The 16154-nt window shown below is 37.4% G+C and overlaps 1 protein-coding gene across 1 annotated transcript; it reads right to left on the bottom strand.

The window, feature by feature from the left end:
• Positions 1-1540: 1540 nt before the first annotated feature.
• Positions 1541-14201, bottom strand: ift56 (intraflagellar transport 56). Its single transcript, XM_059340284.1, has 18 exons — positions 13838-14201; positions 13569-13712; positions 11903-11995; positions 11603-11717; positions 10832-10881; positions 10211-10356; positions 8298-8469; positions 7628-7702; positions 7418-7520; positions 6163-6218; positions 5491-5544; positions 5331-5394; positions 5155-5243; positions 4803-4886; positions 4626-4695; positions 3069-3175; positions 2653-2786; positions 1541-1894 (listed from the first exon to the last, which is right to left on the bottom strand). The coding sequence occupies exons 1-18, from the start codon at positions 13838-13840 to the stop codon at positions 1780-1782; spliced, it is 1674 nt and encodes a 557-aa protein (XP_059196267.1). The 5' UTR covers positions 13841-14201; the 3' UTR covers positions 1541-1779.
• Positions 14202-16154: the final 1953 nt, after the last annotated feature.

The raw sequence follows: 16154 nt of genomic DNA, 5'->3' as shown, positions 1-16154 counted from the left end.
AACCATGGCTGGATTAACTTGTTGGAAAGCCCCGGGGCAGAGTTTGGTTTTGGACCCCAAATAATCCCCGCACCTTCAACCCTGGTGCAATGTGGCCAAACCTGCCAAATTTGCAATTGAAAGAGCAAATCACAGATTTTACACAAAGTGATTTAAAAAAATATGAGGCGTACACGAATAGAAAAATACTAAAGTTCAATAACAAGTTTAAATGGGTAAACTATTTGCATCCACATTTGTGTTTTAAGTTTGTTTTTGTGAAGACATCTGTCTGCAGTGAAACACCTCCAATAACATTTAAAAAAAGGCTCTCCTTTACTATGCCCTCTCAATTCATCCTCAACATTACAGCGTCGGTTTATGACTTCATGCTTCTTCCTTAAATATTTTGTTTGCACACCCCAAGGAGTTGCAGCCTGCGCTTCATCTGTGGAAGCCCGCCCCATGGTTTCTAGCAAACGAGTAAAAACAAGAATTTACACCATTGTTTGTTGTCCTTCTGCTCTCTGTGGTTACCTGTGTTGTTTTATTACCGCCAGTTTCACCATATAATTGTTCTCATTTACATCCTTTGTATGAAAAAGTTATTTCCTCACAGCTCATTATCACTATATGTTAGCATTCCTAAGCTATGGTAAAAATCTTTATTTAAAATTGCATGGGACAAAATCAACATAAAAGCAGGACAACGAAAACAGCTCTTATGTGTATTCGGTTATATTGGTAGTATTGGCAAAATCACAGATAAAGTTAAATTAGAGGAACTAAAGGTTGTCTGGCGCCAGACCCTTAGTCTGGACAGAGGGGTGAAACAGAAGGAAAAAGATGCATTTACCTATTTAAACACCTTAATGGTGACTCTTAAAATGTCTTCTGTGGCTCTTACACATGAGAAAATACTGTTACTCTGATGATGTCATAAGGCTCGATTAGCCTTGAGAATTTAAGTTTTTGATGTAAAATCATTTGGACAAATGCTTTTAAACAGACAGGCGAGGTTTAATGTAATATGCTACTGAGTTGCTTTATAGGAATTGTAGGATCCAGTGTTTATGCTTAACTTAAACTCTAAAAAAAAAATGTAGGATTTCTTGGCCTCAGCCAACTTTTCATTGCAAGTTTTCTTGTTTTAAACCGTCTCTTGCAAAACTCCCCAAACTTTATAGAAGTGCAACACTAAATCAGTGTAGTACGCCTTAAATCTTGTACTAACAGCCAGCGGTATATTTTATGCACCACTGCATGTTAATCAAACAAATTCGACATGGAAAACTAAATCACTGAAATAAAAATTTGAATTGTCTCTTGTAAATAATATTGTAAAATATATTTTTTTCACTCTTGATAGTCCTTATAGTTATTTTTTGTCCTGCCTTTGTTTCTCCCTTCCTCTACACTGCACATTCATAACTTGTGCATTCATTTTTTGTCTAAACTTCTGTTCCAAAAATTGCGTTTTTATTCTTGCACCACTTGCAAAGAGCTGAGGAAAAAAAATATGTGTGCTGAATTTCTTACAAATCAATCACAGACAAAAAAGTCATTTAAAAAATACAGTCACATTTTAATACAAATATACGATTTGCAATTTAAAACTTACACATTTTAACAACAGTGTGGCAGAGATAATAGTGTATTCTTATATTCCATATTTCTTTATGGGGCATAGATATCATTCATACAGTTTAATTAAATGAAATTAAATGCATTATGAGTGCTGATGTCTGCATAATGTAGCTACTCTTGATATAGTGAGCTGAAGTTCGGTGGCCAAATCTGTCATGAGAGGAGGACTCTGTTGTCTTTGGCCCACTTCCTTAGAGCTCGGATGATGTATTCAACCTGGGGGTTTCCTGAATTTCGCAGCAGAGACAACACCTCTTTAAGAGTCTCCCTAGAACACAAACAGGATATGTGAGGAAACAGATTAGATGAAGAATGTAACATCTCATGTTTCTCTCAGACAGACCACAAGAGTTTGATGTCAGTCCAGATGTTATTAAGTTTGACTGGGCAGTAACAGAGATCGCTCTGACACAAAAAACAACAACTTAAATGGCACTTGGAGAACCCATGGTGCATTCACATGCTCCTCAGATGATCCCAGAGTTGGGAAGCTGTTCTACTTTGGTGTGTTCATGAAAACAGAAATATGGAGGCTTTAAAGAAGATGTGTTGGGTTTTATTGCTCCGAGCATTTAAGCAAAACCTTGATATCCATTTTCAGGATTGGCAAGACAACAAAGCAAAGGAACTGGACCTGAGCCATGACATGTGTACCAACTTTCTGAATTGCTGTTCCTACTTGAGAGGGCATTTACATGAATTTTCCCAGTCGACAACCACATGGATGCATCAGAAATGCCCTATCTTACTGTACAATGTTAACGACAATGAAAAATAATTTGTGCATCTGCCACCCTGATTCGGATCCGCTTCAAAATTGAATGCGTCTTTCCTTGTCCCATGCTATTTAGTTTTACAAAGTTTCATGAAACTCAGGGCTGGTAGTTTTTCTGTTATCCTGCTGACGGACTCACAGACAAACCGGACAGAAAACATAAACTCCTTGGCGGACGAGGAAACATTATAAAACTGTCAACAAATGTAATGATCAAATCACATTATTGCAGAGGAAAAAGAGAAACATACTTGGACTCCTTGTTTGCTAGTATGAGCTGGAAGATGCCGACACATGCCCCTCTTTTGCCCTCCCAGTAATTGGATCCTGGGTCCAGTTTCTCCAGTGCATCAAACGCTTTGGCTGCATAGTAGAACTGGCCCATCTGAAACAACAGGCTGTGATCATGAGCGCTGGTACGCAACATATTGACTTCCCAGGTGCAGATTAAACAACCTTTTTAACCCATGAAAATTTTGAGTCAGCTGAGACGAATTTATCCAGAACAAAATATGTCTGCTTACAATTGTGTTTCAAAAATATGGTGAGAAAACTGAGGACATTTTAATGGATGACAGTGCGGATTATGTTGCATTTTGCTTGTTTCAGAAATAATTAATACATGTACGCATGTATTCCTACTTAAGTGCACGGAGGATTATGTCACCTTGTAGCAGTCGTTGGCGATGAGCTGCAGCAAACTGAAGGAATCGGAGGAAGTGCCCATCTTCAGATAGAGCTCCCAGGCAAGCCGACCCTTCTGATTCATTATGTCTGACAAGAACAAGAAGAGTGCTCAGTAATCCATCACTCACAGGCAGTTTCAGCAACTTTTATAGATCCAGATTTGGAAAATATAAAATGCCTGTGGACAGATTTTATTGATGTGGATTAAGCTAAGAAGTGGAGAAAAATCTTTTAATGGAGATATCTATTTCTCAGCTGTTGAGCTCGACACCGGCTCGGTGCAAGAGCGAACCTACTTTTTTTTTACAAACCTGAGGCTAGAAATCTGGCAGTGATGTTTGATTCAGATCTCAGCCTCGCTGAACAAGTATGAATGTTTCCTCAGTGCGTTTCTCCAACTTAAGATCCCTGCAAGCATTTTCATGCTGTTAACTCATTAGGTGTAGAACACTGTCACTGTTTTCATGTCGACTTGAAAACAGGCCTCCACCTTGTGCAGCTGTTACCAAATGTAGTAAACCTGCTGACGAACACTCAAGGAACTGGACAGGCTGGCGGCCTGTTGCTTTGAGGATTCATTCTAAGATTATTTTTAACAGTAACAACCAACTTGGGCCCCATCTTTCATAAATTACCTATAAATCTTGTGCCAAAGCTTAACCACTGGGCTGTACCAGGGGTAATTCCAGGTTTTGTGCAGTGCCACATTTCATGCATTAGGGAACATGTGCCTGAAAATTGAGCCCAATGTTTTTCAAAGCCAATTTTCAACACTGTATTTATTTCTGATAGAATTTTCTGATTTCCCATGGGCCTCCTGACTGGTTCCTGGTCCACCCTGTGTCAAATAATTTAAGAATCCTGGAATCATCACTGCTAAGATATGATTTGTTCAGACATTTGATTAGACAAACTAGACATGTGTATTGATTGCTCAGATCTTTTTCTCAGATGCACATTTATGTTTGCTTTTTGTTCAAACTCCTGTTACATCTTCCTTGCTTTACTTCCTTCTAATATTATTTTATTTTTATTTTTTATTTTTTATTTACTCTTAGGTTGCTTACAATTCCTTTTAACTTTTGAATGTGTGTTAAAAAGATACAATCTCAAAGATCTTGGATTCTCTTTGGTGGCAATAAGCTGCAATTGAAGGTGTTTTTGGCTCACGTTTTTTAAGTTTCATCAACTTTTGTCATTGCTCTTTTCACAGCTAAAGTTACCATTTACCATACAGTGCGCATTTTCAAGTAAGCTGGAGAGTGAGTCTGTTGCATTTGCTTTGCCTTTCCTCTCTTATTGTTGGGTGACTGAAAATTATCAGTAACTGTGCACTATTCACCGAAAGTCACCACTGACATCTAGATAGAATACTGCAAATGCAAGAGCTTAACAGACATTTATTTAAATGAAAATCTTTGAGATTATTACTTTAAGCTGCCAGATATGTTTATGAATTGTGCTCAATGAATGAATTTGCCTTGCAGAAGATTTTTGTTATTAACTAAACCATAATTGATACGACTACTATACATACAGCATCGTGCCAGCCAGCTGAGGTAAACATAGTCATTCTTGATCTTTTCACTCTGAATCAGCAGAAAAACCTGAAAAGAAATATTAAAATGTGTCAAAAGTCAGTCGTACCGACTTCTCAGAATTGATCAAAGTTTGCCAAAAACAGTTGTGTATTATGTATCATGAAGTAAAGTACCTCTTCTGCCTCCTTGTAGCTGCCAAGGGCCGCTTTAGCCTGAGCATAGTTGAAGTTGAACGTATCATCACTATAAAAGTAACCCTGCAAAAAGAAGCACAATCATGCCTACATGAAAAGGTTAAGTGTCCACATGTCCAAAAAAAGTGCTTACAAAAGCACACACCTGAATAAAGATACTGCATTTGTAAAGGACCACTCATCATCTGAAGTGACACTTGTCATCCAGTGTGTGGGAGTCCTTTTTAAACTTCATCTTCCATATTGATAGCTCAGTAAAGTAATCTCACTGCGATCTCACTTCACTGGAATAATACCATACAATGTGTGACTTGTGCTGAGCAACACTAACCTTGACCGAGTTGAGATATATGAGAACATCTTCAAACAGCCTCAAGAGGAAGAAGCAAGAGGCCATGCACTGCCTGCCAGGAATAGTGTCTGAAAGGGAGAAACATGTTACACACACACATACTCATACATTGTTGCTTTAAAAGCTCATATTGATTAAATTTCTACTCAATGTACCGCATTCACTGGCCGAGCCTCCGACCAGCTGAAAGAACTGCTGAGCAATTTTCAAGTGATCCCTCTGAAAGATAAAAGCACAAGAACAAGCATTTGTCACTCGGGCGCTCTCTTATCCCATTTGTTTGTGTGTGACTATTCATTTTACAGAAATACTCACTGATCCAATTTCTTGTCCCAACGCTGCATTTACCACTCCTTTCAATATGTACTCCTGAGAAAATAAATGATCAAAGTAAAGAAAAACACATGATCTCTTGTCTAGTCCCATTAGAGTGAAATAATTTGCAAGGCAACACTGATTATCTTTATAGGAAACATGAAAGGAAAATACACTTAAAGCTATTACTTTTGGGAAAAAATGTTATAAACAGAGGGGTTTATCAATTATTCGATTTTTTTTTAGCACTGCTTCAATATTTACTTCTAACACATAAAAAACATGCATAAAAGATAAGCAGAAGCCAAACACTTTATACGTTTCAGATCCAGGGAATATTGAGGTACTTTTAAAAATGAAAAAAACAACAAACAAACTGGTGACATAAAATAAAAGTCTCTTCAGAAACTCTCTAGTGGAGCGAGGATAAAACATTTATTCACAGGCTTCATTTTATCTGCCATAATTCTGGTTTTTATTGTACATTTTTTCTTTAAACCACAAAAGCCTTGATTGCAGCTGTAGTCAATATTAATACTGGCTGTGGCTACTGTATTATTTTTATGTATGATGAAACTGAGCAGATCTGGAGTCTCTTTTTGTTAGTTACATCATGCTTGAAAGAACAAGTGCAATTGTACATAAAAACCCAATGTCATTTTAAATCATTACCTGAGGTGTTGTGGGCACCAAATCTTGGATGAGGTTGTAGGCCTCCTGGACGTCGTCTGGAAGTTTAAAATGTAACATGTGAATCTGTGAGCTTGGTTAGGTTTCCTCTGTAATCTGACACGTTTATTTAAAAGCAAAAAAAGGGGGGATGCATTTAACTTAAATGTTGCATGACAAATCTGACAGGACATAAAGGTAAAGTTCAGATTTTTTTTACACAGGGTTGTATAAGGTAATGACGAGTCTGTTACCTACAGTAGATGGCAGTCCACACGCCCCCAGTTTGGAAAAGCAGGTAGGAGTACGGATACATAAACTAAGTGTATACTATATTTAGAAAATTTTCACAGCTTTTCCTTGCTGTCAGACAGCCCAACAGTGAACTGAAGCCATTATCCTGTCAAATCCACCAGACTCCTTTGACAAAAACAGTTATTTTACCTTGCAGAACACGCGAGTTGCAGGCCTACTTTGGTGTTTAAAGGTTTAATTTGGATTCACTTAAGTCACATAGTGACACCAATAAACTAAATGACTGAGGCAGCAGTAGACCAGCAACTTCTGTTCTGGTCTGGGAGGTAATGTTCTGGGAGGTAAATTTTCTGTTGATGTCAAAGGAGTCTGGTGGCTTTGATAAAAGCATACATGGATATGATGGCTTCAGTTCCCCATCGCAAAGGGCTGTCTGACCGTAATGTAAAGCGGTAAAAATATTACAAACATTCAGTACACTACTATACTGCACGTACGTTTGGCTGCTGCCACATCAACAGCAGTGCATTGCTCAGCTTCTGAGCAGATACTCCTGCCTGCTTCTTCTAACTAGGGACACGCTGACTGCCATCTACTGTAGGTAATACACTGACTCTGGATAAGTACCTCATACAACCCCACTTCAATAAATTTGAACTATTCCTTTTATAATAAAAAAGGAATTATCTTTATAGTTTTCTGGCTGGTAGTTTAACACCCCAATGATTTTAGACAACATAATAAAGAAAGCAAAGGTTCTACCTAAAATAATGTGATCTCATTTGCCATACATTTATCATTGTATTATTTTCAGAATACTGATGAGAGAGTACATTTAACAGAAAATTGTTCTTGTATTTTATTTGTGCATTCATTATTTATTCTTGATGAGTATAGGCAAAAGATACTGTATCTTCAGATAAAAAGACACTTAAAGCATTTCCCTTGGAATATTTTTCTTGTTTTGCTTGTTCCATAAAACTGCAATGCCATGACCACACACCTTGTCTGAGATAGTAGATGACCAGGTTGAGTCTGGCCTCGGGGATCACATCGATCAGAGGAGGCAGCACCTGCAACGCCCCCTCCCCACCGCGAAACACCACCTGCGGTACACCGGGGAGAGATTCAGAGTGTGGAAAAGAAGTATGTAAGTCACTGGTGTATGCACACACTCCTACACACACACAGTTAGAGCTTGTGAAGAGCTTACCAGGTTGTGTCGGATAAGCTCCTTAGCAAACTCAAAGGAGCAGGAGGAGATGTCGATTAGGTTCTTCAACTCAGCCTAAGAGGGAGAGATAGCACAAATAAGTCACACCTACCACCAGTTACTCTCCCCAAAGTAATGGAAAGGACAAGCTGTTACTGACTCAGCTGTAATGGTGCAGGCAGGGATAAATAAATACATCAAAAATACTGTACATTGACATCATAAAAATATATTTAATTCGTTCCTTCTCACTGTGAGCTGTTGCTTTAATTTATATTATCTGCCTTTGTATTATTTGTTGGAATTGTTGGCATAGGTCATAAGCTATATATCATATTTACTCTCACTGCCAGAGGGTGGAGGCTAAAGTTCTGCACTGCAGGTTCAACCTTTAGGGTAATCTATTCTTACACAGAAAGTGGCAGACGTTACAAAAAACCTAAAAATGTGCGTATGACAATGTGAAAACAAATCAAATCAAATCAAACTTTATTTATATAGCGCTTTTCATACATAGAAATGTAACACAAAGTGCTTTACAAAAAATAAGGATAAAAACAGACAATAAAAATGACAAAACCCACCCCTCCCATCCCCACATACAATAACAAATCAGATAAAGAACAACAAAAATATCAGCCACCATATGTGGCAGTCAAACACTAAATACCTCAGCTGCTTTGCCGTTGTAGAGTCTGAAGTGGTTGCAGGCTTTGAGGTTGAGAGCAATAGTGGAGTCCGGCATACTCTGCAGGTACACAGCCAACACCTCCTGGGACACATCATAGTAGTCCAGCTTGTAGTAACACAGAGCCACGTAAACTTTCAGGGCGAGGAAATCTCTGAAAGACAAGATACAACGAGGGTATGAAACTTATTTCTTGCTGTTGCTGTAATAAAATATTGATTTTTATTGAGTTTTGTAATTAACTTTTTATTGCTTTTCAAAAGAGGAAACATCACATAGAACAAAACAAAAAAGAAAAGTAGATTTAATTGAATATGCACAGGGTAAGCATTGGTATTAGTGGCATCATGTTGCTATCACTCCTGTACAACTTTAACAATAGTACACCTAGTAAGTATAAATATTAGAGGTGGGAACCAGCAGAGGCCCCACGATACGATTTTATTCGGATACTTGAGTCACGATACGATATTATTGAAATTTTATTGTAGTATTGAGAGTATTGAGAGTATTGTGAGTATTGCGATATGATTTACTGCGATTTAACTGTTTAACTGTATTTTGTGTCCAAAAAATTATTGAAAGCAAGAATTGTTTTGTCAAATAAGAAAAAATTCTCAGACTATACATCTCACTTCAGCCTTTTATTTCTCCACAATGAGTCAAACCCACAGACTGACCAACAAAGTATTCAGTCAAACTGAACTTAACTGATAGCAAACATGTATGGACGACAACAACTGCAGCATTTTATCAAACTTCCCCCAACTTTAAGCTTAACTGCTCTGTTTTTTTTATGAAACATAAAAAAAGCCTAACTTTGCAGCGTTATTTTGACAACTTTCAATATCCTGAAGCACATGTGTGCCTATAGATTCATTAGATCTTCTAGTTTCATATGATACCAGTATCTGCAATATATTCCTAAAAGTGAGCCCACTATGGCCTCCCAAAAAAAAGGAAAAGGCGAAAATATGCTAAATATCGATACTTGGCAGCCATGAATCGATACAATATTGCTACGCAAAAAATCGCGATACTATGATGTATCGATCCCCCCCACCTGTAATAAATGTAACTTATATATCAATGACAATAATAACCAGAGCAAGTATGACTGAACCGATAGCTGCTACTCACTTATCCAATAGTAATGATATATAGGGCAAACATTACATTATATTGCTATACTTCAAATCCAAACGTATAACTATCCCTCTTATATACTTTAAACATTTGTTGAGCAAACATTATCATCATATAGTTATCATCCATACGTCATAATCTGCGTTACCTATCACATTTCTATCACTGATATATGCTAGCAACATCTGTCCCACCTACCATTGCAGACTAGCAAACAAAAAGAACATCAAGGCTTTGGGAAAATGGACGGGTGATCTGGATTTTTCTGCAATCATCTCTGAAGAAAATAGGGAAATAATTCCAATATTTTGATATTTATGCATTTTTCTGTTAATATTTGGAAGAAATAGTCGTAGTAGCACTAAGGCTCATTTGCTTCCCAACAAAAAGTGTGCTCAGAGGCATGTAACTTACACTGCTGTCAACTTAAAAAAACCTCAAACCTCAGCTGCACCTTGGCCTACAGAAGCCAAAAAACCATGAACAGATCTCTGAGAAGTGGCACAGTGAAATCAAAGTCTTTCATTTTCTTACCCTCGCTTCTTCAGATACAGTACATCAGTGGTAAAGGAAGCTAGCTCAGCAGATCAGCTGCACTGACACTTGAATTATCTTTATGGTTTCACAAGGCGTGAAGCTCAAATTAACAACTCACACCTGTCAAGGCAGTGCTAGGATGGCACATGCACCCAAGTGCAGCAGGACAGTGAAACCAATTTTAGCGAGTAAAAGGCATAGAAAGCTCAGACCTGTTTTGCAGAAGAAGGCGTTTATAGATGTCTATAGCCTCCTGGTAGTGGGAGCGCATGTAGTGGATGGATGCCAGGCTCAGCTGGTCCTCTGTCACATCCTCCAGGTTCTGGTGGAAACCCATCAGCTTCTTCTCATCGTTGAACTGAAGACAACGGGCAATGGAAGAATGCATCATTCAGAAATGTGATCAGGGTGACACAAAAAGCTAAAAAGACTGGAGGGAAAGCAAGAACACATGAATCAAACGGAGGAAGGAACAGCTCATAAAAACTGGAAATACTCATACATCTCATACAACAGCAGAGAAGTGTAACCCAAAGGATTTTATGAGGTCTGTGTTGAGATGAATGCACAGAAAATCTATTACACAAACACTGGAAATACCATGAAGGTTACCTCATAGTTGAGCTGAGAGGAAACAAGATAACATCAGTATTGTATGACATGAATACAGATCTGAGATCTGTATCTTTCTATAAAATTTTAAACATAAACCTGCAGTATGTGCTGAATGTGCAGGGTAGATCAGCAGTGAATTATTTGTGATCAAGTGAAGGCAGAGAGTAAGTAAACAAGTAAACACACAATAGTAAAACTAATAAGAGTAGTTTTCCAACCTTGTGAGCCAAGTGGAAGAGCAGTCGGTTTTGGAGGGGGGACATTGGCGCTACAGACAGCAAGAAACACCAAATTTAATTAGACAGCAAACATCATGAGATTAAAAGGCACAATAAATAATACATTAACAAACTAATAAATTAGTTACCAACTATTTTGATAATCAATTTATGGGGGAAAAAAAGAAAAGAGTTAAAATTCTTATTCCAGCTTCCTTAATGTGTACATTTTCTGGTTTCTTTACTCCTCTATGAAGGTAAACTGAATATCTGTGTCTTTGTTGCACTCTGTCAGGGGATTCCTGAAAAGTGTTATTCATTCATTTAAATTATCGTGACAAAATAAAATAAAAAATCTATATATATAATGTCATAAAATTAAATGAATTATTAATATAAACATTCATAGATTGTTTTCTAATCTAACAAATCTATCAATATCTAAGAATCCACAAATATGTATCAGAAGAAATCTTTCTAATACATTTTATTGTGTTATCCTTTCACATAACTAACACTATATCGTAAAAAATAGGCTACATCAAATCATTCCAAGGGAACTAAGTGAGGGGATCACCGGGATATCCTCTATCTTGTAAAGGGTCCTTGGCTGAAAAAAAACCCCTCAGATATGCATATCACATTTTGTTCACAATTTAACAATAGAGATCATCAAATGCTTAATAGTGCCACATCATACTGGTGAGAAAGAGGGTTGTATGCAGGTTAGCATATACTACAAAGAAGAAATTTACACAGCTGAAAGCCTACCCTTAGATGCAGCCTCCTCTGCCTCTTTATAGAGCCCCAGAAAAAACAAAGCACAGGCCAGGTAGACCCACACATCAGCAGGACATTCCGGCTTCATGGTCAGAGACTTGTACTCCTGCCAGAGCATGATATGGAAATATTACACATGCGATCAGACTCTGCAAAAGCAGTCACAACCATATGCATTTATTCAACAGGTATTCAGATTGACTAATTATTTAAATACTGCATCATCAACATGCTGTGTGCCAAGCCACACCAACTCATTCAGGTACACATATACAACAACAACAAAAATACCTCCATAGCTCTCTTGTAATCACCCAAGTGAAAGGCGCAGTAGCCAATCCAGAGGTCTGCATGCTCCTCTTTTTCACCAATACTTCTCTGAAACTAGAGATGACACAGCAACAAATCAGCAGCAGCATTCAGTAATACAGTGCTGGCTGGAGCATAGATGTGGGAGTGATTCTATTTCTGTATTATAAATTCCAGGGAACGACACAGGATAATCTGCAGGAGGCAATGCAGTTGAAAAAATGAGTAATAACCCCTTTGTGAAAGTGCAGCAATTATTTATGGGGGCAAGTTAGTCCGGTAGTTCACTCTTACTGAATCACTAACCTTAATTATCACAATTGGATATTTTTTATTACAGGACTGCTGCTACATTCCTGAATTTTGAATATGATAAACCATGGTTTAATCATAGAAATAGAACACAATATTTCAACAGGCCTAATAATAAATCACAGGTGGGCAAAAGACAGTTTGACCATTTACTTTAACAGACTGACATAGTGTACAATCTTGATATGGAGCCTTATATGTTTTGAGTGTGTAACCATAGACAAGTGGGACATTTTACTGTTAAAAAAAAAACTTGTCAGTGCTCTCTGGTGGACAAACTATGAAATGGCCACACTGTTTATAAACTACATCAAACCTACTTTGGCATTTCTTGATACATGTCGGTCTAAATGTCCACCAAAACCAATAGCAATGGCCTAATATCAGCAAATATATATTTGCCTGAAACAGTCCAGCATTTATACAGAACTGCATTTACATAATATTCCTAGTTTGCTAAATTGTGACTACTTCAGAATAATCTATTTTATCTCACCATAGTGTAATTTGAACAATCTAACTTAATTTGCTGTATATCCTTCTAGTCTCCCTGTCTCCTGCTCCTCCCTTATCTTCCCTACCACCTGGAATTTTAAACAAAATTAAGACATACATTATAACACAAATAGTTGGATATGAACTAAATTCTATGCTCAAACTCAAAATCACTTTATTCTACAGGCCTACAGAACTGCAGGCTGTTTTCACAGTGCAGAGAGGAGTGGAAAGGACATATTGTTAGTAGAGGTTGGATGTAAAAACAAAAAAAAGTTCCCCATTATTCACGACACTTATACATATATACATAAACACCTATGTGTTGGTGGAGAGATGCACTGTCAAGATGTTCGAGGCCATCCTGAAATACCCAGATCATCCTCTACACAAAACCTTTATGGACCAAAAAAACAGCAGTGGGAGGCTCCTCTCTCTCCGTTGCAGGACGGAGAGATTCAAAAGATCCTTCGCTCCCACAGCTGTCTCATTCTTCAAGAGATTCTACCAGACTAACTGAATTTCCCCTCGGTATGAATAAAGTAATTTTTATTTGATTTTGATTTGATTTGATATAATTTCCAGATAAATTCAACTTGCATTTTTTTTCTTATTTTATGATGGTAATATAACTGTTTCACTGCACAAAATACATGTTTGAGTTGTTCCCACTTCAAGCCATGATAGTACTGATACCACAGAGCTACAGGACCTCTATAATGCAGTGAAATACAAGGCCACATTGAATTAAATGTAAAAAGAAAAAAGAGCAAAAAACGCCCTGAGCCTGCTTGGGGTTCAGAGGGTTAACCCATGACCATGTGTTATGTGGGGTAGGTACCTCTAACAGGGTCAAAGCCCCTAGGTAGTCCCTCTGTTGCAGGTATTCCTCTAAGGGGGGGACCCTTGTTTTGTTTTTCTTCTTTTTCTCACCGATGCTCACCGGTGCCTCTCCTCCCACTGCTGGCTTCACACGAGAGAGGATCTGCCAAAGTGTTAAAATATTTGAATGTCACAAGTTACCACAGGACTGCGCATTTATTAAAATAGGATAACTTATAAGACAACATAATGAGCCTGGCATGAGATATGTTAAAAACATTAACTCACCATGTCGACGAGTGTTCTTAAAGAGGCTGGCTAAGACTTGTTTATCACTAACCTAGGTAACGTAGTCTGTCTATCAACGAAAAACAAACTGTTAGCTAACGTTAGCTAGCTGTTACGTTCGCTATCTAACGTTGAGTTTTTAGCTATCTAGTTCATCTTGTATTAAAACAGATCAGATACCGCTACCAGCGTAAACTGGACTCTCTTACGACTAACATGGCAGTGATAAAACTACAATTCAACACGTTTTTTCCTCTGGAGAACTATGTGCGATCTTGTTCGCTCGCTAGCAGATGGTTTAACGGCAGCATATATTACTTCTTCCGTCTAGTACTTTCAAATTAAAGGCACCAACCAAAGGACATGGCAATGTAGTGAGGGAGTTAAACTCTATTCGGGGGGAAATAGTTGGTTGTAGCCCATATCATGACCCTTCTCTGAAAAACCTCTAAGCGTGCCAAATTTCAGGTTGGAGATGACAATTGAAGGGAGATCTCGGACATTGCAACTGTTTCGGAATACATTTTTTATGAAACATTTATTTTTAAGTCAAACAGAGTTCTCAACAGGAAACAGCTCGACTCTTCTGTGTTGAACTTGTTAAGGAGGTTTGTTCGTCGTTGCCTAGCAACGGAAGAAAGAGAGAAATGGTTGCTACACGGCTCAAAGGATATTGACAATATATATTTCTCATGTAAGATCTATTTTATACAGTCTATGTGTAAGACACAGCCATACAATACACTCCAAATGATTCATTAGTACATATAGATCATAGATTGTAATTAATTCTAATACCACACAATAATTGGACTGTTGGACTGTTTTAAGCAAAGTTTAAGGTAACGTGCTCTGATTAAATTGGGTTTCCTCTATTCATCTCCTATGATGTGCTCCAACTATACAAAACTTGCAGCTGTTAATGACAATGATGATAATATGATAAATAGCCTATCTAATAATCATGCAGTTTCCTAATTATTAAACAGGATTTGTTTACTGCAAAATATGAAGCTGTCTTAACTATGGGTCATCTTCGTCTGGCCACTGGACTTATTTCACCTGTTAGCAGGTATGACAACATTATATCTTTAATCTGTGCAATACGGACTTTGGAAATCTTGTGCAATATTTAAATTTGTCACTTATACTGTTGTTACTTATACATATTCATATATATATCTCTATTTACTTCAAATGTATTACTAAAATTCAATTTGTCCATATTTCTATTTGTACATATCTCTACTTTCTTAAGTCTTGTTGCCTTTGTATTTAATGTTGTTGTACATTTAGTAAAGCGCTTTTTTAAATTATCTTTATTTTATATACAGACATAGACTAATTTTTTATACAGCAGCAATTGTAACAAAAGCAATAAAGTATTTCTGATTCTGATGAATCTCAACTAGCACATCATACTTGCACTGAAGTGGGTAAATTCTGTCCTCACAGAACTTAACGATAATAATTGGATCATTCTAAGTTAAAATAGACATCTTAAAGGAGGGATCACTGATGTAGTCATGAACGATCAGGTTCTCAGGCCATTAATGCCACCTTCTGCACTCCTGGTGCCTTAACATATCAGTGCCAGGCTTTAATGGTGTGCTGCTGCTTTTAAGGTTTAGTGCAATGGAATAAGCCTAACGTCTAAAAGACAAGCAATGAAACAAGACTGACTTTCTGAGCAGCGATCACCAGAATCCACAAAATAACTCCTGTTTGGAGGTGCTGAGTCATTTAACATCTAAACTATAAACAAAAGTTGCATCATTTTTCTAAATAAGCTCAAAAGGTAATATATGAAAACTAAAATAAATGTTTTTTTTACATGCAACCTGACAGTAATCCTATGATTCCAAAAGCTTTTTGCACCACTAAAGTCCCCATAAGCTCAGACAAGAGTTAGTACAGCTACTAAATAAAATCGTTCATTTACATGAGAAGTTATGGTCTTATCATTAAGAGACACAAGTAGTAGTAGGATGTGACACCTTCATTCGGTGTCATGTTTGTAGAGACAAGCAAAAGTCTTTTCGCTGCAGCTGGTGACTGAATTTGATTCAAAAATGTCAGATACATCAGAGGTTTTCACACAGAGGCAAAGAAGACGAAGAGATATTCATTCAACACACTGAGCCGAATGCTAATAAGGATAAATATGACAAATCATAGCTATCATCACTAAGGCTATACTTTTGGTAAGTTGTAAATGTAAAGTAAAAACAAAAACAGGCAATTCTGTCTGGATGGTCCCAACTTCATATCTGATATGTTTAGGTCATTCAAAAAATTAACGTTTTTATTGTTTACT

This window comes from Centropristis striata, chromosome 1 (assembly GCF_030273125.1).
Source record: "Centropristis striata isolate RG_2023a ecotype Rhode Island chromosome 1, C.striata_1.0, whole genome shotgun sequence".
Taxonomy (NCBI): domain Eukaryota; kingdom Metazoa; phylum Chordata; class Actinopteri; order Perciformes; family Serranidae; genus Centropristis; species Centropristis striata.
Note: the sequence above shows the minus strand (reverse complement) of the source record. Positions and strands in the feature narration are given on the sequence as shown.

What these genes read in the sequence shown, in the direction of transcription:
- ift56 (XM_059340284.1), bottom strand. An exon ending in TATATCTCAACTCGGTCAAG is followed by an intron (nt 4,887 to 5,154) that starts GTTAGTGTTGCT and finishes TTCTTTTTGCAG; the next exon opens with GGTTACTTTTATAGTGATGA. An exon ending in TCGCCAACGACTGCTACAAG is followed by an intron (nt 2,787 to 3,068) that starts GTGACATAATCC and finishes CTGTTGTTTCAG; the next exon opens with ATGGGCCAGTTCTACTATGC.